We start from the raw sequence: 25,975 nt of genomic DNA on the forward strand, positions 1-25,975 counted from the left end.
CACATGAACCAGGTGATCAGGAGAAATATAGCCATAATTCTAATGGAAGGTGAGAAAGGGCTGCCACAATCAGAAACTGCCACTATGGACTGGATTCAACAAAGTACAGTGGTACCTTGGTTCTCAAACGCCTTGGAACCCAAGCACTGCAAACGCGGAAGTAAATGTTCTGGTTTGTGAACATTTTTCGGAAGCCGAATGTGCTCTGTTTTGAGTGTTACACTTCCGATTTGAGTGTTATGCTGAGGTCTGTATTTTTGCTATGTCCAGAACAGCATGCAAGGGAAGGTTGTTTCATTGTGCAAAAAAATCTTGTGCTGATGGAACATTTGTTTTGGTGTAGCATTGAATTCCTTTATATTTGGCTGCCAGTTTTAGTTACACACCATAAGTGCATGCCTGAGAACTTTTGGGACCATTTGCATTTTTAAAAGTGTGTGAAATAGGAGGGGAGACAATTTGGCAAGTCTGATAAGGGGAGATAGCTTAATTAATTACTTGATATGTGTTAACTTTCATGACAGTGGGCCAACCACTTACGTAAGAGTTTGATACGTGGCACAAAGGCCAAATCACACAAAGTCAGGAATCCCAGAAACTCCAACCACCCAAGAAGCAGAGGGCCGCTTACCAGGGTCTGGGAAGGTAGCAGGGAAACCCTGAGAACTCTCACACCACCTTCCTAGAGGCTGGAGAGGAAGCTGCCACCATACTTACCAGGCTTTGAGGAGGCAGTGCAAGGGCTCTGGGATGCTGTCCCAGAGCCCTCTTGCTCCCTTCCTTAAGCAAGGAAAGCCCAGATAAATGGAGAGCAGAGAATGGTGGGTTTTCCAGGCTTTCCATTTATTTAGTCCCCCCACCCCCATGTAAAGTTGCAATCTCATAAGCAAAGCGAGTGCAACTTGCAGCCTTACGGTATGTGTTTTGCTAATCAGACTTAAATAAAAGTACCAAAATTTATAAAAAGAACGTTTCTGCCTATGAGCAGCCTGCTTGGGAGGCGAGTTGAGGAGCTGTAGAATAGAGTGCTTGCCACCCTCTCATCTGCTCCAACCTTAGGAGGAAGGCTGGAGGTATTCTGTCACTGCGTTTTCAAGACAACTGAATAACCAAGGCATTACAAGCCAGCCACATTAGTTCCTGTCACCCTTTTCTGCACACAACTGTTAAGAAAACAAAACACTGGGAAACCAAACTTGTCATGAAAATAGAGGGTCTTTCTTGCGTTTTTTAAAATGTATTCTTGTTTCAAAGAACCCACATGTGGCAGGTGAAGATGCTTCTGAATCAAATTATGCTTACCGTATTAACTTTCATGGACTAGCAGACTGGTGGGGTTACAAGGATGGTGAGCAACAGCAATCAATTACAGGCTGATTCATACATTTTACTGAGCCATGTTGTATATCTGCTATACATGTAGTGTTTCAAGTACACTTGGACAGCTGTGATAGCTCAGTCAGTACAGCATGAGACTCTTAATCTCAGGGTCATGGACAAAATATTCCTGCACTCTACAATACTGCAGTTCTATCTGTTTTGGCTACTTCCTACTTAAGATAGAAGGGGATCAGGTCTTTCAAGGCTGCTAGGCCATAGATGTTGCTTCCCTACTGAAGTTTTTAAAATAGTTTGAAAATACATCTTAATGGTTGACGCAGCAGTCATTGAACACAACAGTAGTTGTTAAACTATAATGCTTTTATGAGTAATCACAAATAATTAAGAGTGATCTGCCTATGCCATCATGGAAGTATACTTTATCATTCTTGATATTTGCTAGAGAAGTTGTAGCCCAGGGGTAAGTAATCTGTGACCTTCCAGATCATTTTGGATTCATCACTTCCATAAGCCCCAGGCAGAATTGCCCAATGGTCAGGGATGGTGGGAGCTGCAAGGCCACAGGCTAGCCATTCCTGCTGTAACCCCCTATGCCTGAGATTTGCTAAAATTCAAGTGTGCATAGTCTTTCAAGAAACAGCAGAAAGGCCTGTTGAGGACCTCCTACTTTAGTGCTTATGCATTTCCTCCCCTCCTGCGCTATGGAAACTTCTGCTTTCTCCTTTAAACTAATCAGAGTTTCCTGTTGCAACCTAACAGGGCCACACTGGTTAGTTTGTGGTGCGTTCAAACTAGAAAGCAGATGCTTCCCGCTTCACTGATGTGCTGGAGGAGAGAGAAGTGGTCGAGCAGGCTCATTCATTTAACACTAAACCATGGTTTGGCTGCTGTGCTTTAGTTTGGTCATTATGCTAAACCAGGCTGCCTCGGCCCTCCGGATGTTTTTGGCCTACAACTCCCATGATCCCTAGCTAGCAGGACCAGTGGTCAGGGATGATGGGAATTGTAGTCTCAAAACATCTGGAGGGCTGAGTTTGCCCATGCCTGGTATATTACTATCATGATCATTACTATTCTTGCCTATCCTTCATCATAAGGTTCCTGGGTGAGTTGTAGCATAAAAAAACAATAAAAACAACCCATCCCATAATAATAACAACAACAAATACCCACATTTTGGTCAGATCCACAAGCTCTAAACCACTGGTGGAAGATTCTCTCTGGTATATCCCGTTCACCTAGCATAATGTGATATTTGAGAGATTTGTGCGTTACATCGTGAAAAACCTTTTACAGAGTCCATTGAACCAAAAAATACAGAAAAGCTTATTTGTAGTAGAAGAATATGCATATGGAAGTACTGCCAGCATTTCTGAGTATTCTACCATTTTGTCAACCTTTAAAAAATATATTGATGTGGGTTTTGTGCACCATCCTGCCTTAGTAGAATTGTTCATGGGTCTGTTTGCTGGGAAGTTCTATAGGCATCAGTTGATCCTGGCGTCGGCCCCTCCAGCATTGAGTACTTGTTGCATACTTTCTGGAAGAAAAGGGAGGTGGGATCAAGGCAATATATTTTTACTATAAGAATTTCTATCCCTTACAGGCAACATTGGCAGTTGTGCTTTTGGAGCTAATTGAGTTGTGGTTGGCATGGGTCTTTGCCACCTTAGACCAGTGTGGTTTAGATTTTTTAGTTTGCATTTTTAAAAAAGTTTTAACATTAAATGGAATTTAGTCAACTTCACACTTGTCATCAGATATGGTCTGACAACCATCATGTGACGGACAACTGCTTGTTAAAAGATGAAACGCGAAGCTTGTTTTGAAGTGTATAAATCATGCAAATAGTACAAATCCGCATTTTCTTTCCATCCATAACATCAATTTATATGCATTGTTCCAAATTTTACAGAATTTGGATTTCTCCTAGTTTTTGCAAAGAACACACTGATGAAGAGACAGATACCATTTACAAAGAGCAGGTGAAAATATTTTTAAAGGCAATTTCTCAAACTCCTACAGTGGTACCTCAAGTTAAGAACTTAATTTGTTCCGGAGGTCCGTTCTTAACCCGAAACTGTTCTTAACCTGAGGTACCACTTTAGCTAATGGGGCCTCCTGCTGCTGCTGCCGTGCCGCCACTGTGCGATTTCTGTTCTCATCCTGAAGCAAAGTTCTTAACCCGAGGTACTATTTCTGGGTTAGCGGAGCCTGTAACCTGAAGCATCTGTAACCAGAGGTACCACTGCATTCTGAACAGGGAATTTAGACAAATAATAGTATTTTTATGTAAAAAAAAATGTAAAAGAAACAAGGCTGCAAGAGTGTTTTTCAATGCTAACTTCCCACCCCAGCTATAAAATTACTATGGATATATTACCTGGCTGACCTTACAAGTGAGTTAGGAATAAAAAATACTATATATCAGCATTAGCTGAGGTGTGAATTCTGCTATTAAAACAACACATTGATTCACAAAGATCTTCAAAGGCCATGGACGTAGCCAGGATTTTTGTCAGGAGGGGCAGAACCTCAGTTTGCTATGCATTTTTATTTATTTTTATTGATGAGGGGGGCAGCTGCCCCCCCGGCTATGTAACAATACCTTACCTGGCTTTGTTAAAGCTCACAGAATTGGGCTCAGTGTGGCCTCTCCATGTAGGATTTATTAATAATGAAGCCACAGTATAGACTGCCCTGCTCTATGGAAAGCTTGCATATAGGTACTGAGCCCACACAGAAAACAAACCATCGGGAATGGTGTTAGTGAGCTCTGGGTTCCCTTCAGCCAGTGTGGTGTAGTGGTTAAGAGCAGCAGATTCGTAATCTGGGGAACTGGGTTCGCGTCTCCGCTCCTCCACATGCAGCTGCTGGGTGACCTTGGACCAGTCACACTTCTCTGAAGTCTCTCAGCCCCACTCACCTCACAGAGTGTTTGTTGTGGGGGAGGAAGGGAAAGGAGAATGTTAGCCGCTTTGAGACTCCTTAGGGCAGTGATAAAGCGGGATATCAAATCCAAACTCTTCTTCTTCTTCTTCAGCTGCTGCCAAGTGTGACACAATACAAGCCCACTAGATGGCAGCTTTTACTTCCAAGAGCATTTGTAACCTCATGAGGAAGGATGTGCTGTTTTTCACACTGCCATTTACTAGAATTCTGTTAAAAACACCGTAACTTCCATACTTACTGTTTTGCCAGTTTCATAGATATCTGCTCTAGGGAACATCCTTTTGTCTCGGGGATGAAGAAGACGACAAACGCCAATGCTGCCAGGCTCATCATGGCATAAACAAAATAGACCCATGGTAAACCAATGAGATCTAAGAATTTTTTTAAAAAATAAATAATTAGTTATTTTAGGAACCTTGTTCTCAGTCCAGGTCAGCAGAGCGGGGGGGGGGTAATCTATGTCTTTCCAGATGTTGCTGAACATCAGCTCCAGCCTATTATGGGCAATGGCCAGAAAGGACAGGGGCCATCACCCATTGCTCAGTCCCGTCTGTCCTCCCAAAATGTCACAGGTACAGGAATAAATAGCAGCAGCAACAAAATCATTCATTAAATGAGTTTTGTTTCCCAGACATGCTGTGTGCATGAATGCGTTGTCTCTCATGCAAGGGTTGAGTCACAACAACCTTAGAGAAATGGGCCAAAGGGTGGGATTTTGAAATTCTCCCAACAGTTTTCCCTCAGGAAAATTGTCAGCTAAGAAATGTTGGTTCACTGAGTGCAGAAGCAGCAATGTTATAGTGGTGGTTGAAGGAAGCAAGCAAGGGATTAGAGGTCAGGAAGGAGCCAAACCTATTGCTTCCTTCAACATTAACAGAACTAGGTTCACAGTTGCACCCGGACAGTGAAAATGGGGTGCCATTTTGTAAAATAGTCTTCAGGGGAGAGTTGAAATATTTATCAATGGTTTGTGAGGAGATTTTAAAAGAACATTTCAGATATGACTTTTAGAAGACATCTGAAGGCAACCCTGTTTAGGGCAGCTTTTAATGTTTGATGTTTTATTGATGTTTTATCTGTTGGGAGCCACCCAGAGTGGCTGGGAAAACACAGCCAGATGTGTGGGGTATAAATATTACTATTATTTATTTATGTAAGTATAGTCAGCTAAAGCATAACCAGGCATGGGGGAGAAACTAGATTCAGTTTGTATCGAAGGTGAATCTACCTAATTCATGCTTTCTGAAATAATAAGCGAACCAGGAAAAACTGCCATTCTACAAAATTTCTAAATGTTGCAGTGCAGTTCTCCAGCCAAGTAATGTATGCATAAAATGTGCCTTTAAATGCATGTATGTGAAAATAAGATATAAAAACACATTATATTAGGGAAAATATACTTTGCGTGTATATTGGGCAAACTTGCACAACCCCTGGTCTTACACACATGCAAAATTTGAAGCCAACCTTATTCTTGTGATTTAAACACTCTTCTTAATGCTGCATTTTAAGTTGTGGTGACCCATTACGCTCACCCTTACCCATACCAGCCTTACCTGTTGTAGTCAAAAAGGTTGAGGAGATTAGAAGATTAACACCCCAGTTCATGCTGGAGGTTAGAGCCATCGCTCTTCCTCTGATCCCACCAGGAAATATTTCACTCAGTACCAGCCAGGACACTGAAATTAAAAATACAAATGTAACAGTGTGCGGTGTTATTTAAGGGCCATCTAGTCTACCTTCACAAACCTCTGTCCTGATCCTATGCTCCCTCGTTCCACTAAATTGGGCAACGGTGGGGGGGGGGCACAGGTGCCAGAAGCAGCAAAGCCAGTGGGAGTTTTGGGTATTCCTTGATATAAGCTGTAGGGCACACAATACAGAATCAGGCCTACACTCCTGTTTGTCTCTCCCCAGTACTGTACTGAGCTTCTTGCTGCACCTAGTTCAGCATACTAAAGTAAAACCACCTCAAAAGTATTGGGCCAGGGGGCAGCATGTGACCATGGATGGAGAAGTCTGGATAGCTCAGTTGGTTAGAGCGTGGTGCTGATAACGTCAAGGCTGCAGGTTCAATCCCCATATGGGACAGCTGCGTATTCCTGCACTGCAAAGGTTTGGACTAGATTATCCTCAGAGTCCCTTCCAACTCTACAATTCTGTGATTCTAAGTCATGGGAAGAACACATTATTTACATTCCAAGGGTCACAGGTGCTTCCAGACTGTCAATATGTTCTGGGTGGGATACAAGTGGCAAACTATAGTTGCACAATTATGGCAGATTTGGTGCTCTTCCAAACTGGACTTTTTGCGGTAAGGAAAGTGATGGCAAAATGTACTGGGAAGAGTGGGAGAACAGTCATTTTACCTGCTGTTGTATAACCTCATCACAAATCACTGCTCAATAAACAGCCAGAGAAGTATAATCTCCATGCAGATTTCATGCAAATAGGAGAGATGCTCAATAAACAAATCGGAAAGCAACCACAGCTTCCATTTCTAGTGTCTCTAATTAAAAGGCCTCAGGTAGCTGGGAAATATACTTAAGACATGTGTATGCTGTCTTTGATGGCAAAGCCCTCCCAAGGAAGGAGCAAAGCAGAATGAAAACATTTTTATTATTTTTTTTATTACTCTACCGCAATCCAACTTCACAACGGAAAAACAGCATCAATTTAAAAGCCCACCATAACTGTTTTGTGAAAATGCGGTTTGAAATACAAATGTTTCATATGTCTGGCCAAAGTGGGGATATGTACTTAGCATTGTAGAACTGTAGAGTTGGAAGGGACTCATAAGGTCATCTAGTCCTGCAACCCCAAAATCATTTGCCCCACATGGGGCTCAAACCCACAACCCTGAGATTGAGTCTCATGCTCTACCAACTGAGCTATCCACCACCTCCCCGCTTCTCTGGGAGACCATTCCAAAGATATGGGGCTGCCACTGATCAGGCCTGCTTCCTAGAACAACACATCAGATGAACCAATGGTGGACCTGTGTAGAGGCCCCTGAAGCTGATCTATAAATGACAGCCAGGTTTGTAAAAGAGGCAGCAGTCTTTCAGATAACATAATCCCAAAGTTTCAGTTCTTCTGTTTCAGCATCTCCTTGCATTGTTATAAAACTATTTTCCTTCTGCCAGGAAGCAGCAAGAACCCAAAGGGATATTTCCACTTGGGCAATACCAGTACCCAGATGGCAGCTTTTTAAATTGGCAGCTGAAAATCTCAAAATCTCCATCTATCTTTTCTCCACTGAAGAATCTGAAGCACTCTATCTGGCACAGTGCTTGGCTTCCCATGCCCATTCATTGAAGAAGCTACATTTCAGAATAGGATTAGACTGATGCACCCACTGCCTTTTACGGACAACATTCCAATATTTTGTTGAAGTTCCTCGCTGATAATGATTGATAAGTTTGGGTTTAAGGGTTAAACTGTACAGTTGTCATAATAGTACTCTGGCAGATTAAATGTGGATGGAATGCAGGAAATAACCTCTTTGGGAGGCGAGTTATGGAAGGCTTTCGTTGTGGCTGATGATATGAAAATAAAGTAGCTTAGAGTCTTTGGTCTGATGAACAAAACTTGCTCTGTTTCAGCTCTTATGTGAAACCCTCTGGCTTCTTATTGTGGGCATCCAAGCTATATTCCCAACAGGCCTATGCAGAGTGTGCTTCTGACCTTGGAGGAGAGGACTACCTCTGAAACAGGCACTGAGCCAGAGCTAAAGACTCCAGACTTCCCAGCTCCATTAACTGCACTGAGTTATGCATGTTTGCAGATAAGGGACAATACATACTGTTTTCTCCTGAGCACATATACCTGAGAAATTCATTTAAGAACTTTCCTTTTTGACCTTAACCCTTGCCACTGTAACAGGTGCAGCTATGTGGCTGTAATCTAAACAATATAGCAAAGAATTAACTTGGTTTTCTGACTTTTCTTCTTCTCTGTCTAGCAGCTTAAAGACTATTAAAGGAAAGTGTGTGTGTGTGTGTGTGTGTGTGTGTGTGTGTGTGTGTGTGTGTTTCTTTAAAAAGTAGAGTTCAAAGTACTTGAAATGGTTTATTGGGTTACAAAGGTACGCATTGGGGGGGGGAGATCAGACAGATTTACAGCTTAGAAATGAATGAGGCATGGGATATGAAAGCCTCTGAAAGAAATGCATGATTAAGAAGTGGTGCAAGCTGAGGAATGCCAAGTAAAAGGGATTATTCCCCAAGCAATAGGGGTGGAGAAAAGAGAGCCAAACACAGGCATAGGCAAACTCGGCCCTCCAGATGTTTTGGGACTACAACTCCCATCATCCCTAGCTAACAGGTGGTCAGGGAGGATGGGAGTTGTAGTCCCAAAGCCAGTGTGGTATAGTGGTTAAGAGTGGTGGACTCGTAATCTGGGGAACTGGGTTCGTGTCCCCGCTCCTCCACCCGCAGCTGCTGGGTGACCTTGGGCCAGTCACACTTCTCTGAAGTCTCTCAGCCCCACTCACCTCACAGAGTGTTTGTTGTGGGGGAGGAAGGGAAAGGAGAATGTTAGTTGCTTGGAGACTCCTTCGGGTAGTGATAAAGCGGGATATCAAATCCAAACATCTGGAGGGCCGAGTTTGCCTATGCCTGGCTAAATACATACAGCACACTTCCAAAGGCAAAAGCAACAGATGGAGTAATGAATGCAAAAAACCCTGCTCTGTGAAGAAGGGACTCAGAAGTTACAGCTGATGACTTAGATGATGTTAGGAAGAAGCCCAGTGTGGCTTATGCACAGTCCTGTGGAACTTCTATTTATACATGCATATGATTGGGCTGTCTGAATGATTTGATGAGTTTTCTCAACAGAGATACAAGCCCTGAGGGAAATCTGATATTTGGGAGAGCTGATACTCACAGGGACATATTTTCTCTGCCTTCTCACCTGAAGTAACCAATAAATAAATATAGGATTGTCCAAGCAAACCCAAAGCTTGTGCCTACAAGGCACTGAAAAGTAAAGCTCAGAATAGGCATCTTTATTTCTTAAACTTCAGGCATCACACAGATGCTTGAGACGAAAATCCCATACACAGAAGGGGCTTGACTGATTTGCTCCTCTGCTGTGCTTGTACCATGCTGGCCCTTTCCCCTCTCCCTCCCAGTAAGCAAGAGCAACTCATCTGCCAGGAAGCTAGCAGGGTGGGCTCGCCCACACTTCCACTTGCCCTGTGCCTAGGAAACCTTGGTCTGAGAGGTTTTCTGCTTGTTCCATCCCGTTTGCCCTGCCATTTCCCCCCATTAAAACCTGCTCTCTACCACTGAATGGGAGCAAACCTCAATCTGCTGTAAACCCAAATGACATTTGCTCCAATTCAGCAGTAAAGAGTGGGTTTTCCCAGGGGAAAGTGGTATGACAAGGAGACATGTGGATGAGCCTGTCTAACAGAGCCCATGTCCCACCCAGCAAGCCACTCCTGCCCATAGACACTGTGGTCTCTTCTTACTTATCAGTCAAAACAACTTGCAATTAATAAATTGAAAAACACTTACTTGGTCCAAGTCCTATGGAGAAAGCAGCAATGTAAACAAGCAAGGAGGCCAGAGAGAGCCATTTCAGAGCTGATCGAACTTCCATTGCTTCTGCTGCTACCTGAGACTCTGTGTGGCTTGTGTCGGGGGCTCTGCCCCCCACTGACAAGGTCTTGTTCCACCTTTCTGTATTAGAAATGTCAGCCTTCCATTGTGAAACTGTGCTGGACGAAGCCAGGCTAGCAAATTGCTCCTCAAGAGTTTCATTTGTGGAGGTCAATTGTCCCACTCCGTGGAATGTGGCATCTTCCCAGGACTGGTTTCTACAGACAGCAGTGGCATTCACATGTATATTAAGCGTGATCAATCCCATGGTGAACAATGACACAGACATGAGGGATGAGCCAATGATAAGAAACGTCTTGCTTCCTATTTGGTCGACGAAAAGGGTGGCTGGGATTGTACTGACCACTTTGACCACTCCAACACCAGTAGAGGCCAAACTAGCTGCCTGATTGCTCTGAAACCCAACTGCTTTCAAAACAGTGGAGGCATAAAACAAGATGTTAGGCTGTCCTGTTGTTTGTACAAAAAACACTAGAGTGATTCCGATCAGCATCCGAGTCCTCATATTGTCTTTTGAATGGAACAGATCCCAGAAACGGTACTGGTGCTCATCTTTCAAGGAAGATTTGATCATAGCAAGTTCTTTGGTGGTGTCTGTGGTTGTCCTGAGTTTTCCAAGCACTTGGCTGGCAGCTTCGTCAAAGCCTTTCATAACGAGAAAACGAGGACTTGGCAGAAGGAAATACAAAGCAATGGCTTGTAGAATCCCCAGTGGAATGACCAGGCCAAACATGTACTTCCAGCCATGGGAAACACTGGCAAAGGCATAATTTGAAACATAGGCAAAAAGTATGCCCACTACAATCATGAGTTCATTCAAAGACACAAGCAAGCCTCTTCTGTGCTGCGGGGCAATCTCTGCGATATACACACAAGTTGCAGTTGAGGAGAGTGAAATGGAAACCCCTATCACAATCCGCCCTATTATGAGGAGTCCGTATGAGGCGAAGAGTATCAGCACTAGACTTCCCAGTACAAGTAACCCAGATGCCAGCATAATGGCAACTCGCCTCCCATATTTGTCGATCAGGATCCCACCAGTCAACGAAGCAAGAAAGGCACCAATGAGAAGAGCACTTACAACTATCTCCTGTTGCCGGCATGAAAGGACTAGGATGCTAGTTAGCTGAAGAAGAGCTCCAGAGATAACTCCAAATTCATAACCCATCAGAAGGCCACTGATAGCAGCAATGCCAGATGATAGAAGAGTGAGCATTCCGAATCCTGGAAATAAAGGTTATAGAAATATTCAGTTTTAGTTTAGTATTTTCAGAAAGTATATCTTTGCCCAAGATTCTTAAGCCAACAGAGATGAAATTTCCATTGAAGATGATGAAAAAACAACAGTCCAGATCTTTGTTTCTGATACTTCCAGTTATTAGAATTGTATAGTTTACTAATAATAACTACTTAAGCTTCATATTTTAAAAAGAGGGTATATGTCTGAGTGTCCCTAAATATTCGCACGCTTGCTTTTGTAGTTATTTCCCGTGTTCTGTGCCCATCTGATCATGAAATCCTTGACTTACTTAAATTTGCACTCATACTGTAATTTTAAGATCAGCTCGGCCAGTTCGTTTTCTCAATGGTTTTTTAATTACTGCTTTTATGGTTTTGTTTTTGTACTTTGCACACATGTGTTTTAATTTTTATTGTAAACCAGGCTTGAGGCCAAACTGAAGAAGGCAAGATATAAATGCTTAAATAATAAATAAATAAATAAAATTAAAAATGCATTGTGGGCCATAGCATGGCCCATTTAGAACTACATTCAGTTTCAAATCAGGTGGCTCTGAAAAATCATGGATCTCATGTTGTTTCTTCCTAAAAGCCAGGTTTAGTTCAGTTATTATGATTAATAGTTCTGAATCACGTGCCTAAATCCTGTTGGTTGCCATGGTCGTGTCTTGGGCTGGATAATTCCACAGGTTAATTAAACAGCACTCCCTCTGTTTGCAACATTCAGGCTGTGAGTGCCATAACTAACACAGCCAAAAAGGCACCAGACGCATACAATAAGAAGACTACTGACAGACTGGGGGGGCAAGGTTTGCAGAAGTGTATAACTTTATATATAAAGCTTCAGGGAAAATCCTCTGGGGAAGGGGGGGGTGTTGCTGTGAGAACTGAGCATGCTGTGGTCGTGGAATGTAGGCTGACTACTAGATGGGATAACGGGGGTGGGGGTGGAGATGCTGGGGCAATTGCCTCAGGAGCATTTTCTGGGGAGAGATGCTCATATCCCCCTCTTTGAGCCAGCCCTGCACCACTTTGCGAGGTTGGGATCTGATCAAATCCTAGCCTCACAAAGCGGCTTGAGGAGGGTGGCATGAGAAGGACGCCGTGCGCCCTTTGATCACAGCCTCCCCCTCCCCAAGGGCCTTGGACCAAAGGGCACATGGTTGTTGCATCTTTCTCATGTCGCCCTGCCCGGATCCCAACCTCACAAAGGGGGACCCTGCAGACACATTGTCGCCTATCAGGTGTACAACAGTGCATTGTGGCCTGACAACCTCCTTACACTCCTTGTTTTGGCAATCTTAGACAGGCAACAAGAAGAGATTTACCGAATATCTGGTGGGCTGTTTCTTGTGGCAGATGGGCTGCATTTGAATCAGTGGGTCAGAAGTTGGGAAAGGGGAAGGGGGTGGGGGTGGGGGCAGCACCAATCACAAGAAAGCAGAAAAGATAAAAGAAAGAGGCAAAGCCTCAAAGTGGTAGTGAAAAGGAGAAGGGAAGAGAAAGCAATTTAACAGTAACCTATTTATTTATTAGATTTATAGACCACCCTTCATTATAAGATCCCAGGGCAGTTCACAGAATAAAATGCAGGATAAAAATAAGTAAATAGCTGAAACTAAAAAGCAAAGCCAAACAGCAAAGAACTTATTCTGATAATATACACATAATCGCTAATTATAATGAAACAACTCATTTTTAAAAACAAGTAAAGGACTTACCTTAATGCAACAAACCTAAACCTCTGCTAGCCATCATACAAAATATCACACCTGAGCTTTTCAATGGAACATTAAAACTCTCAAGATTCCTCCTTACAAAACCACAATGTTATAATTAAAATGCATCTTGATGCATAAACCCCTACAAGAATTATAACTGACAAGTAGGAGCCGCAACAGACTGGGAGCGTTGCTGTTCCGTGTTCAAGTTAGTCAGCGAGCCGTGTTTTTGCTCTATTCTATTCCAACCACAATGGATTTGTTCAAAGTAACATAGGTCTCCTTCAGGTAAAGGGCTGTAACTCAGCCAGAGAACACATGTATTTCATGCAGTAGATCCCAGAGCAGATACCTTGCATTTCCAGGTCGGAAACAGGAAAAGACCCATGTCTGAAATCCTGGTGTCACTACCAGTCAACATAGACAGTACTGAACCTGATGTACCAATTGTCTGACTTGGTGAAAGGCAGCACCCAGTGTTCTTACTGTATAAAGTATTTTACAGGCTGACTGCCATTCAGCCATGTTCCTATTAGCAATTGTGTGCATTGTAAAATGTCTTTTAAGAGAGTGCACTTTATAAATCCACGGCTAATTTTGTTTTAAAACTACTTTCTGTATGTATAAGAAACACACAGAAGCTTGAGCAGACACTGAAAAAGTTTAACGCTTAAAATTCACTTTCAGTTGTCAAATGAAAAGGCCCCAAGATCAGTGGATTAAAGTATAATCTTTTCCTTATTCAGCACCAGTACATTCTGTGGGAATATATTTACCCCATGTAGCTGTTTTGTGTTACTTTTGGAACTCAAAAGCTTGGAAGTCAGTGAAAGACCAAGAATGAACAACATGTGGGATAAACAAACTGAAGTAACACTGACACTGAGGTTCTTTTAAAAAAAAATAAATAAATAAAAAATCTAGAAATAGCCACACTGCTCTTGGTGTGCTTAGAAACCAAAGCCAAAATCACTGGTGAAACATGGAAGAGAAGCATATTCTATAAAGTCTAGAGCAGGGTTTCCCAAACCTGGGTCTGTAGCTGTTGGACTACAGTTCCCATCATCCCTGACCACTGGTCATGCTAGCTAGGGATGATGGGAGCTGTTGTCCAAAAACAGCTGGAGTTTGGGAAACGTTGGTCTATAGACTTGTTTTCACAGCACAACCCAACCAGCCAGCAGCCATCATAGGCAACAGTGGTGCTCCAATGATTAATGCGACGGAGCTGCAAAATCAGGGTATAGAAATTTATAAATAAACAAATAAAAATTGCAAGCCCCATAAGAAAAGCCAGAAGCCAAAAGGCTTTTCTAAGTCCCAACTAGCCACCATCTCTTAAGTACACCTCAGTGATGCTGAGAAAATAAATGAGATTACTGGGGTCCTGTGTGTTTACTTCCCCTAGTTCCCTGAAAGCAGAGGTATAAATGTGATGAATATCTAACATATTATAAAACTGTTAGTTCAAAAATAGCTCTTCCTTGTATATCAATACAGTGGTACCTCAGGTTACAGACACCTTGGGTTAGACACTTCAGGTTACAGACTCCGCTAATCCAGAAGTAGTACCTCAGGTTGAAAACTTTACCTCATGATGAGAACAGAAATTGCACAGCGGCGGCGTGCGGGTAGCGGGAGGCCCCATTAGCTAAAGTGGTACCTCAGGTTAAGAACAGTTTCAGGTCAAGAACGGACCTCCAGAACGAATTAAATTCTTAACCCGAGGTACCACTGTAATTAGAAAGCCTAAAGACTGAAGGATTATTTTAGAAAGAAAGAAAGAAAGAAAGAAAGAAAGAAAGAAAGAAAGAAAGAAAGAAAGAAAGAAAGAAAGAAAGAAAGAAAAGATTGTCCCTTTGGCTCTTGTGTTTATTGTTGCTGGGACTTAGTCACATTCTATCACCATCTGTTGCCCTGTAGGCACAATTGTCACTCAGACTATGTGGCTGTACCTGTTTGAGCAGGAAGCTTGTGCAGGCTGCATTTGCTGCATTCCTCTCCTATATTCTGACATTGCTGGCTGAGGTCCTCTGTGTCCTGCGCAGGTACCATGGCTGTAGAAAAACAGCTCGCCAACTTGGTTACTTCCCAGCGATGACGAGAGGCTCTACAGCGAGAGCGTTTCACCCTTGCTGTCAAATCTGGTGCCTCTGGCTCTTCTGTCCATGGCAGTGTGGGACAGGAGCAAAGTGAAATCTGGAAGTTACTGAGGGATCTGGGAGCAACTTTTTCTTTCTCTTCCAGCAGGTTTTGCCCTTTTTGGTGACACAGGCTGTTGCTATTTTGGGTAAGCCTATCATGAGCAAGTGGGAGGGCTTTTGCTCAGAGGTATTGTTTTTGCCTTTGAACAAATAGCTGGAGACCTTAGAGGGTTGCGCAGAGAGCTCAACAGGAGTTTCAGAGGTTTTGCTTACAGCTTTCCGCTCCTCCAAGCTGCATATTCTCCCTTCTCCTTTTTTTTGAATCTGTGAAAAAGAAAAAGAAAGAGTTAAAAGAGGCTGCTGTGTCAGCAAGAAGTGGTGCACTGAGCAAGCACACAACAGATGGTATTCATTACTGTGCCATTATGAGCAATTAAGAAATAAAGTAAGAAAAATGATCACTTTCAGCATACGAATTAGGTTTTAATAACAACAATAACAATAACAATAATCATCATCTGTGCCACAATAAAGAGAAAACAGAACCGCCACCTGAGAGAGGAAAATAGGTATACTCATAGACTGGAGAAGCTCAAAAGCTTCAAAAAAATAAATGTCTGCCGCAAAAAGATGGCCAAGTTGTAGCCAGGCAAGCCTTTCTGTGGAAGGAGATCCATGTGTGGAAAGCCCTAATGTGGCTGCTCATCACCTCACAACAGCAGTGGCCATGGCATGTGTGATGGGATGATTAGCTGCTTGTGCGTAAAATCGTGGTCCCTCAGAGTTTGTGCAACTCCACAAACCTCTGTGTGTGACAGAGCTCCTCAAACATGTCTGCCCTAGTCACTCGTAGATTCCGACAGTGGTTGTTTTCGGAATCGTTTCCAGCATAAGAGCTCCTTAACGGAAACCCGCCTTCTGGACTCACGGCGTGACAGTTTCCGGCGAGGCGTGGGTCTCCCTATGGGAGCTTCAGATACCTCCCCACTGTTCTCGCTGGAAGTGTCTCTGAGCCCTCCCACCTGCTCGCATTCCCTCAGAGAGCCACTCCTCCCCCTGCTGGTTCCTGCTTCAGCTGTTGAGTCTCTGTCTACCTCCCTGAGCCCCTCCACCACCTGTTCCTCCGATGGCAGTTCCCTGACATCCACCTCCCCTCCAGGGCCCCCCTCACCCCCTCCCGTTTCCTCTCCTCTGGGAGGTGAGGAGGTAAAACCCCGAAAAGAATCTTCTTCATCTTCAGACGTCTCGAACAATTCCCTCCATCGATCGCCGTCCTGGCTCGCTGAATCCTCCTCCTCCTCGGAATCTGTGAACCCCTCCAACTCCTCTTCTTCGTCGGTGGTGGCAAAGTATTCCCTCCGGAACCTCGCTACAGGCTGAGGTTTACGTGGGAACCTCTGATGAAAAGTTTCTATTAAAACCTCGTCATTGACATCCTCTGCCCTGACCCAGGTGTTTTCCGACTCCGGTTCCCCTTCCCACATTACCAAATACTCTACTTGATCTCCCTTCCACCTGGAATCGAGGATCTCCGCTACATGGTAGCTTTGTTCCCTTTCCTCCATTGCTGGTCCCCGAGTGACCCTCCCTTCTCTGTCCCCTTTATACAGTGACAGCAATGACCTGTGGAAAACTGGGTGCAGCTTCATGTGGTTCGGTAACCGGAGTCTGAAAGCCACTGGATTGACCTGTTGTGTGATTTCAAATGGACCCAATCTTTTGGGTCTTAACTTCTTACAACCCCCTTTGAAGGGTAACCCTTGGGTTGACAGCCACACTTGGTCCCCCACCCTAATGGTTTCACCTTCTCTCCTGTGTTTGTCTGCCTGCCTCTTATATTCCTCCTTGGCCCTGTCTAAGTTAAGTTGGAGCTGGCGATGGATCGCTTCCATTTCTTCTACGAACTGTTCGGCAGCTGGAACGCTCCATCTCTCCCCTTCCCCCCCTGGGAAAGCCCTGGGATGGCACCCGTAATTAGCCAAAAAGGGGCTCATCCCCGTGGACACGTTCTCCGCATTGTTGTAGGCAAATTCCGCCAATGCCAACTTCTCCACCCAATCATTCTCTCTGTCATTAACATAACACCTCAAATATTGCTGGAGGATGCCATTGGCTCTTTCCGCCTGCCCATTGGTTTCAGGATGCCGGGCAGTCGAGAAATTAACCTCTACATGCAGTAAGCTCATGAGCTTCCTCCAGAACCTGGAAGTAAATTGTTTCCCTCGGTCTGAAACCACCCTCAAGGGGGCGCCATGCAACCTAAACACATTTTCTACAAACAATTTAGCTGTTTCTTCTGCCGTGACCGCATGTGAGCAGGCTATAAAGTGTGCCATTTTGGTTAACAGGTCTACCACAACCATGATGGCTGTTTTCCCTCTGGACCTTGGCAGATCAGTCATGAAATCTATGGCCACTGCTTCCCATGGTCTTTCTGGTGTGGGTAGCGGTTCTAACAACCCTGCCGGCGCCCGCCTTTCCCCTTTGGCGCGCTGGCATTGGTCACAACTCCTCACATACTCCCGCACGTCTTCCCTGACCTTAGGCCACCAAAATTCCCTGGTCACCAGCCACATGGTTCTGTGTTGCCCAAAATGCCCCGCTGTGGGGCTATCGTGCAGCTGCTTGAGTACCTTCCCCCTCAACTCTCCTTCAGGTATATATAACGCTCCCTTGTAGTACAACGCCCCGTTTCTCTCCTCAAAACCTCCGGGTTTATCTCCCTCCCTCCTGAGTCCCCTGAGTTTGTCCTGTGCGTATTCATCGTTCTCCGTTCCCTCTACCAGTTCTCTTTGCCCCACCAATGCTGCCCCACACACCCAGCGGTCCTCTGGAATGACATGTCTCTCTTCGGGTGCTCCCTCCCCCTCCAAATATTCAGGTTTACGTGAGAGAGCGTCCGCCCTAACGTTCTCTGGGCCTGGCACATAACAAATCTCAAAGTTAAATCTGGAGAACTCCTGGGCCCATCTCAACTGCCGTTGGTTGAGCACTCGTGCCGTTCTCCAATACTCTAGGTTCTTGTGGTCAGTGCACACTTGCACCTTATGTTGTGCGCCAATTAGCAGGTGCCTCCATCTCCAAAAAGCCTCATGAATAGCAAGAAGTTCTCGATCGTACACCGTGTAGTTCCTCTCGGATTTGTTCAGCTTTCGCGAAAAAAAGCACACGGTCTCCACTCTGACTCCTCCTTCCCTGGCTGCAGAAGAAGCACCGCCCCTATGGCTCTGTCTGATGCGTCTGTTTCGACTCTCATCTTTTTTTGTAAATCCACATGCAGAAGTTGTTCTTCAGAGGCGAAGGCCCTTTTTAGCTCCTCAAAAGCTCGCTCCGCCTCCTCAGTCCAAACAAATTTCTTCTTACTGCTGAGACAGTCCGTTATGGGCGCCGTCAGGTGGGCAAAGTTTCGGATGAACTTACGGTAAAAGTTCCCAAACCCTAGGAACCTCTGCACATCCTTCTTTGTTTTGGGTGTTTTCCATTCCAGCACTGCCTGGACCTTGCCGGGATCCATAGCCAATCCCTTGTCTGACAGGCGGTACCCCAGGAACTCCACCTCCTTGGTACGAAACTGACACTTCTCCAGTTTCACCCACAGCCGGTTGGCTAGCAGCCTGCGCAACACTTCTCTGACGTCTCTCACATGCTGCTCCTCATTCTCAGAATACACCAACACGTCATCCAGGAAGGCCACACAATTCTTGTAAAGCAAAGGCCCTAGTACGTGGTTCATCAGCGATTGAAAGCACGCTGAGCCTGCTTGTAATCCAAATGGCATAACGAGATATTCAAATGCCCCCAAAGGGGTGAACATGGTGGTTTTCCATTCATCCCCTTTCCTTATACGTATCAGATTGTACGCCCTCCTTAGGTCCAGCTTGGTAAAAATCTTTCCCTTCCGCACCCTGTTCAAAATGTCATCTATTCTAGGCATGGGAAAGGCCAATGGTTCTGACACTGCGTTTAAGGCCCGAAAGTCACACACAAGTCTCGGCTTGTCCGTGTTTTTCTTATCCACAAAAAACACTGGACTACCTCCCACCGCTCTTGACTCTCTGATGAAACCCCTCTTCAGGTTCTTGTCAATGAGCTCTCGTAACTCCTGCATTTCTCTGTCTGACATGGCATACAACTTGCCTGCGGGGAGCTGCGCCCCAGGCAGTAAATTGATTTGACAATCGAAGGGTCTATGCGGGGGTAGTTGGTCAGCTTCCCTTTCGCTGAACACATCACTGAGATCTGCGTATTGTCGTGGTACCTTCACCTTCTCCGTTACTTCTGTCCCTGCTAGGGTAGCTTGGGCTCCTGCTGAACCCTTTCCCTCCCTGCAGTGTTCTAAGCAATGTGCGGAACCAAAGGAAACCACTCTCTGATGCCAGCCCACCAGTGGATCATGTAACGCCAGCCAGCTCATCCCCAAAATAATGGGAGCCCCTCCCAAGGTGGCCACATTAAACGCTATCAGTTCTGTGTGCCTTGCCACCTTCATTATCATTGGGACGGTCTGCAAGCTGACTTCCCCTCCCAACAGCTCCCTGCCATCGATCGTGGTCACCTGTAGGGGGTTGCTTAAAGGGATCGTCTGTATCTGGTGTTCAGCTGCAAACTCTTTGCTCATGAAATTGCAGGAGCTGCCTGAGTCCAACAGCGCCTTAATCTTCAGAGGGTATCCGTTTTGCAACTCTAGTGACACTTCTATCACTAGGGCAGGTTTGGGAGGTTCTGGCGTGGGCACTTTCACTGCTCTTTGGCCTGGCTGCTGTGCCCCGACGGTGGCAGCCAGGCGTTGGCTTTTACTTGCTCCGATATCTCTTCCACTCCTCCCTCAACAGCTCCCACCATCCCTTGCCATTCCTTCCTCTGGGGGCAGACTCTGGCAAAGTGACCTGGCTGTTGGCAGAGATAGCATTTCCGGGCGCCTTTTCCCTCCTTCCTACCCCCTTCACTGGGCTTTGAAACTGCGCGCGCGCGCGCTGTTCCGATTTCCATCGGCTCTGCCGGCGGGAAAGCTGGCTCAGGAATGTCTGGAATGCGGAACTCCTTCCAACGTTCCCCCTTACCTTCCCGCCTCTCCAAGGCTCTCGCCTCCTGGCGCGCGCCTATGGTCAGCGCAGATTTGGTCAGCTGATCCATAGAAACCGCTCTGGGGCTCCGGGACAGTTCGTCTTTCACAGCCGAAGAAAGACCTTCTTCAAATAGCATCTGAATGGGTGCCGCTGATAAATCCCACCCCAATCTGTGAACCAGCATGGTGAACTCAGTCCAGTACTCACGGACAGATCGGCTTCCCTGCTTGCAAGCCATTAACTGTCTGCGCACCACTCCCTCCTCAATATCGCTGGAAAACATGAGATCCATTGCACGAAAGAACTTCATGGTGTCCTTTAGGATGTCATTATGCGTTGCCATCAGGGGTCTAACCCAGTCCCTCGCCCCTTTTTCAAGATGCCCAATCACAAAAGCCACTCGCGATTCCTCGTCAGGGAATTCATCAAACTGCACATTGAGGGCATATTGCATCTCTGTTCTAAAGGCATGGTAGTCCTTGGGGTCCCCCCCAAATTTCTGCACCAATCCTGGTACCTTTCTGGTGAACTGGGTGGCTCTCCCCTTCTTGTCTGCATCCTGAGCCCTTCTCTCCTCAAGCCTAGCCGTCTGCAGCGCCAATTGGATTTCCAACGCTCGGTACCTTTCTTCCAAGCTTGGACCAGCTCCAACCCCTGCTCCTTCGGTTCCGGCTGGGTCGCTCATGATGCCTTCTCCTGCACAGGCAGCGTACAGAGACTGTCGGAATGCTGTGATGGGATGATTAGCTGCTTGTGCGTAAAATCGTGGTCCCTCAGAGTTTGTGCAACTCCACAAACCTCTGTGTGTGACAGAGCTCCTCAAACATGTCTGCCCTAGTCACTCGTAGATTCCGACAGTGGTTGTTTTCGGAATCGTTTCCAGCATAAGAGCTCCTTAACGGAAACCCGCCTTCTGGACTCACGGCGTGACAGTTTCCGGCGAGGCGTGGGTCTCCCTATGGGAGCTTCAGATACCTCCCCACTGATACCTGCTCGCATTCCCTCAGAGAGCCACTCCTCCCCCTGCTGGTTCCTGCTTCAGCTGTTGAGTCTCTGTCTACCTCCCTGAGCCCCTCCACCACCTGTTCCTCCGATGGCAGTTCCCTGACAGCATGGGAGCAAGAAGGGGAGGTGTGGGAATGGGGTTGACCCCGAAAGCCGGGGATGGTGGCTTCATAATTGGGCGGAAGGTGAAAAGGGTACTTGGTAGTTGCAGTGTGTAAGAGAAGGCAGCTGCCCAAGGTTATCATGTGGGTGGTTTGTGTGCAAGGAGGGTTGCATGGAAGGAGGGCAAGGAGGTGGGGAGCTAGGCATGAAGGTGTAGACGGGTTCAAAGAGGGCTGCAGAAGAGAAGACCAGACGTGGCTCCCAGAAAAGGGCCTGGGAAGGTAAAAAGCAAGCTTAGTAGTTACATGGGGTGGGGTGGAGAAGCTCTAGGGAGTTAACAGGGGGTGGTAGGGGGTGTTGGGGTGACCAATAGCACAGCCCCTAGTATGTGCACACACACACACAGATCCAGGTTCAAATTTCCATCACTCCTCCACAGTTGTGACTGATGCCTTTCACTTACAGTCACAGAAACATGGGAACACAGAACATGCTCAGTGTCCCTTACACTGAATGCCAATGCCCCAGACCTTATCGACAGGGATCTTAGGTATGTTCACATGATGCATGTGTCAATTTATTTATTGAATTTATATACCACTCTATACCCAGAGGTCTCAGGGCAGTTCACAGTAATGTCAGTTAATGTAATGTACTCCATGTATGTACTTACTTTAAAAACAGCCTTTACATCATTTCTACAATATTGTGTCCTCTAAGTATATTAGTCTTTAATGACCTCTGTGCAGTAAGAATCCATTGTAAACAGTGCGAGTGAGAAACAAATGTTTGGCTTTAGAGAAAGAACACTGCTACGGGGGAAGCAGCAAAAAGAGGCAATATTAAACTTATCCAAGAAGCTTGGTATTTCAACACTTCAAAACAAAACTGGACAAAGACGCACATCAAAAACCAAGGTGCTTCACTTCCTTGGAACTAAAAGGAATAACATGCAGCCAGCCCACGCTCCCTGCCGCTGCCGAAGAGCAGCTCAAGATCAGCACATATCTGATCACCAGTACTGCAGAACTAAAGTCTCTCTGACCATGTGTTGACTGACAGTGTGTGAAGGAAGGAGGCTCGAGCAACTAATCCCCAGATAGTGAAGCAATGAAGATCTAAGAGTTTGGACCAAAGATGGCACATTTTCGCAAGATGGACAAGAATTCTGCACCCACTTGGAACATCCCAAAGTATCTGATGCAACAGCTCTGCTCCTTCCTCTTCCTTAGTTTGCTGAAATAGAATGTGGCATTCTTATGTCCCTGCCCCCCCAAAAAGTGTCTCCCTATTTCCTTGAGGTTGGGTTTTATGCAAAACATTATGCATAACACCACACACAGAAATTCATTTCCTACCCCTCCTATACCAGGGGTGCTGCAATATACAGGTCCTCTCTCCACACTCATCTGCCAATCATAATGATGAGCATTCTGCCATCCAGTATAAAATAGCACCATCTCTTTTGCATTGAAAGAAATGGGGATATGCTTTTCTACCAGCTCGCTTGCAAATACAACAAAAAGCATGAAGCCATACTCACATCAAACAACAGTAATGGGGTACTAGAGGTCTATTCCCACAACCATTCAAGAAAATGTAAATGACAACGGCCGCAAGAGTTTTAATAACACAAGGATGGAAGACTGAAGAAACCCCAGCTAAAGAATCATGGCAAGAAAAATTGATGGATTATGCAGAACTGGCAAAACTGACATACAAGCTACGGGACAAGGATAACTGTGACTTTAAAGATGAATGGGAACCCTTTACAAAGTATTTGAAGACACAACAAAGTGAACTGGACTCCTTGGCTAGTTTTGAATAAACATTCACAAACTTGTTATTGATAATAATCAGCTAAATAGTTTGAGGATCTATACAACTGTGTAACATGCAGAAAACAGCATTTTTAGAGAAATCAAAGACTGGAACTGAGGGAAGTCGGGGGGTAGGGGGTGGGTTCTGTGGGGGATAGGAGGGGGAGGGAGAAAAAATGGGGGGGAAAATAAGGATGATATGTTTCTGGATAATGTGTTCTGTTTTAATTTTGAATAAAAAGTTATTAAAAAAAGAAAAAAGAAAAAAGAAAATTTCACTTGTGAGGAAAGCTGAGCAGGTCCTGTGCATGCCTGTCATCTGCTGAATATTGATTATGATATGCTATTACCGCTACCTTCAATCTGAGTTAGTAATGACCAAGTTCAGAATGCGGCGCTGCATGCACACAATGCTAGCTAGGAACAGGTCAAAGCAGCTGGGAATCATCAAGGGTTAGGATTTTCCCAAAGTTGCACTTAAACACAGTAGATTCTGGTTCCATCAGCTATCCAGCATCAGCTGCTGAAGTGAATGTGGGAGTTGACAGCAGCACTCTCCTGGTAAAATTAAGCAGTGGATGAGGAGAGTGATGAAATTACCAGTCAAGTCAACAGGCCCCAAAATAAATCAGGAGCAGCTGTTGAAGAAGAACTTAATTCTGCTTCTTTCTGGTCTTGTTGTTTTTTATGGCTTCTCAAAGTCTGACTCAAATGAATTTTCACAGCTATTAGGATGTGTTCTTTGTATAAATTGGGGACAAGTCACATTGAATGGATTTCTATCTACTACGCTGCAACTGGAACTGCTCATTTGTCTTAAAATTGATGAATTCATGCTCACCAAAAGAAAAGAATTGTGTTTGTGACCTTATTACTAGTATTGCACACAACAGCAGATAATCTGTAACTCAGAGGGAAGCCATTCATGCCATGTTGGGTGAAAAGCTGAGACATCAATATTATTCATGCGCAGTTGTCGATCTACTGTAGGAAGGAACTGGAAAGGGCTCTGGCTGCAGTGAATGCATACAAACAAAGAGAGGAAGCACAGGCAAGTCCACACTGTTCAGTAAAGAAAATCCTTTGGAGAGAATGTATCATAAACCCAGAATGCACACTGTACATGCACTCAGTCAACAAAAGGCAGGTCACATCGCTTCAGATTTTTTCTCTGTGGGAGGGAATCGTAAGTACAATTAGCTATGTTCAGAATTCAACAGACATATGAGCAATGCACTCCCCACAGAGCAAAATGTCTTGTTAACAAACATTAGTACCGTCCAATATCCCAGAACTGACGTCTATAAAGCAGCAGGCTATGTACATCATCTCTACAAGTTACAGTTACTGCAGAAAACCCACTGCTTTTATTCTGGTATTTTGAGAGGAAACCTGTCTCTTTAAACACTGACATAAATATGCCTAGAAGCCTGAACCCAATTAGGAAGTTTAAAGAAGTGCAAGCATGCATTAGCCACACTTCAGGTTTTGCTGAAGAAACTGCCGGTGCACAACACTAGTGTCTCTACAATCATAAGGTGCAGAGCTGACTTTAGTAAATTAAGTGTACACCTTTGACCTTTGAATTTAACAGTCCAGAAGGGTAGCTGTGTAGTGAAAACAGCAAAGATGCAGACCATTCAAATAGGTTAAACCTATCAGCACCAGCCTGCAAAGAAGATGCATGCCTGAGACAATTTTTATTGATGCCTAGTGATTGAGTTAGATAATTAATGTACCCAAGCTTTGGGGATATTTTCTTTTTCTCTTCTTGTGTAGCGGTGGGCTCTCTGCTTCCTCAAATCTGTGTTCATAAACATCTAACACGTTCTCTGTCTGCAGATGAAGGACTCTCTTGCCCATGATAGCTCACACAACAACGCATTTATTGGTCTTCAAAATACCACTGGCCTATTTGCTATTTCACATATGCCTGCTTAAGGCACTTCTGAATATGTCTCATAAACCCTGAGGTTGTTACAGCAATAAAACAGACTTTGCAATGCAAATCTCTCCCCTTCTTCATAACTATATATGGTACCGAATTGACAAGCAACAGAACAGCACCAACTGGCTCCCACAGGCACCTACAAGGAGGAGGCGGGGCCCTGCAGTTATCCTGCCATTGGCCACCAGCACAGTCCCTTCATGGGTACTTCACTCTTGGATTTAGCTGCACGGTTGCAGCTTCCGTCTGAAATTGAAGTGTAAAAATAAACAAAACAGCAACTTATTTATCACCTCATGCTAAGCAGCCATGCAAATTATGCCATAGGCTGCATGGCTCTGCACTCCAACAGGATTGTAACAGATGCCAAGTGCTGAAGGACTGGCTAAGCTGGACACCTGCAGCATCTAGGTTTGTTTTCTTTCCCTCCCTCCCTCCCAATTTCTTTCCCTTTTGTGCCATGCCTTGTAAGCCTAAGGCAGGAACTGTTGTCAATGATATAGAATCATAGAGTTGAAAGGACCCCAAGAGTCATCTAGTTCAATTCCCTGCAATGCATAAATTTCAACTAGAGCATCCATGACAGATGGCCATCCAATCTCTGCTTAAAAACCTCCCATGAAGGAGAGTCCACCACCTTCCAAGGGAGTCCATTCCGCTGTTGAACAGCTCTTACTGTCAGAAAGTTCTTCCTGATGTTTAGTCAGAATCTCCTTTCTTGTAACTTGAACCCATTGGTTCGAGTCCTACCCTCCAGAGCAGGAGAAAACAAGCTTGTTCCCTCTTCCATGTGACAGCCCTTAAGATGCTTTGGGAGATGCTCTGCGAGCCTTTTGTCAGCTGCAGAGTGCGATAAATATGCTTTCCATAAATAAATATAAATATATTTGGCAGAACTCTGAAATACAAATTGACCTAGTAATCCTGTATTTCGATGCCAGACATGTGAAGATTGGCTTTTGTGGTTACAAAATGAATTACTCTGTGCATGTATGCTGGGTGCTCAA

At 44.9% G+C, this 25,975-nt stretch overlaps 1 protein-coding gene across 2 annotated transcripts; it reads right to left on the minus strand.

The window, feature by feature from the left end:
* Positions 1-822: 822 nt before the first annotated feature.
* SLC2A12 (solute carrier family 2 member 12) lies at positions 823-15,203 on the minus strand. 2 transcript variants are annotated; one of them, XM_081187718.1, is made up of 5 exons: positions 14,839-15,203; positions 9,819-11,147; positions 5,850-5,972; positions 4,532-4,664; positions 823-2,881 (listed from the first exon to the last, which is right to left on the minus strand). In XM_081187718.1, exons 1-5 carry the CDS (start codon positions 14,936-14,938, stop codon positions 2,782-2,784), a joined length of 1,785 nt encoding a protein of 594 aa, XP_081043844.1. In that variant the 5' UTR covers positions 14,939-15,203; the 3' UTR covers positions 823-2,781. The 2 variants fall into 2 exon arrangements, with proteins under 2 accessions (XP_081043844.1, XP_081043843.1); XM_081187717.1 differs by having other exon boundaries at positions 823-2,877; positions 14,839-15,070.
* Positions 15,204-25,975: the final 10,772 nt, after the last annotated feature.

This window comes from Podarcis bocagei (genome assembly GCF_964188305.1).
Source record: "Podarcis bocagei genome assembly, chromosome: 3".
Lineage (NCBI taxonomy): Eukaryota > Metazoa > Chordata > Lepidosauria > Squamata > Lacertidae > Podarcis > Podarcis bocagei.

Bases quoted from the DNA above. Each gene is read 5' to 3' on its own strand.
- SLC2A12 (XM_081187718.1), bottom strand. From the start codon at position 14,938: ATGGTACCTGCGCAGGACACAGAGGACCTCAGCCAGCAATGTCAGAAT. The intron at 11,148-14,838 runs GTACAGCCACAT...CTTTATTTCCAG, and splicing joins CAAGCTTCCTGCTCAAACAG to GATTCGGAATGCTCACTCTT. The intron at 5,973-9,818 runs GTAAGTGTTTTT...TTTTAATTTCAG, and splicing joins CTCCATAGGACTTGGACCAA to TGTCCTGGCTGGTACTGAGT.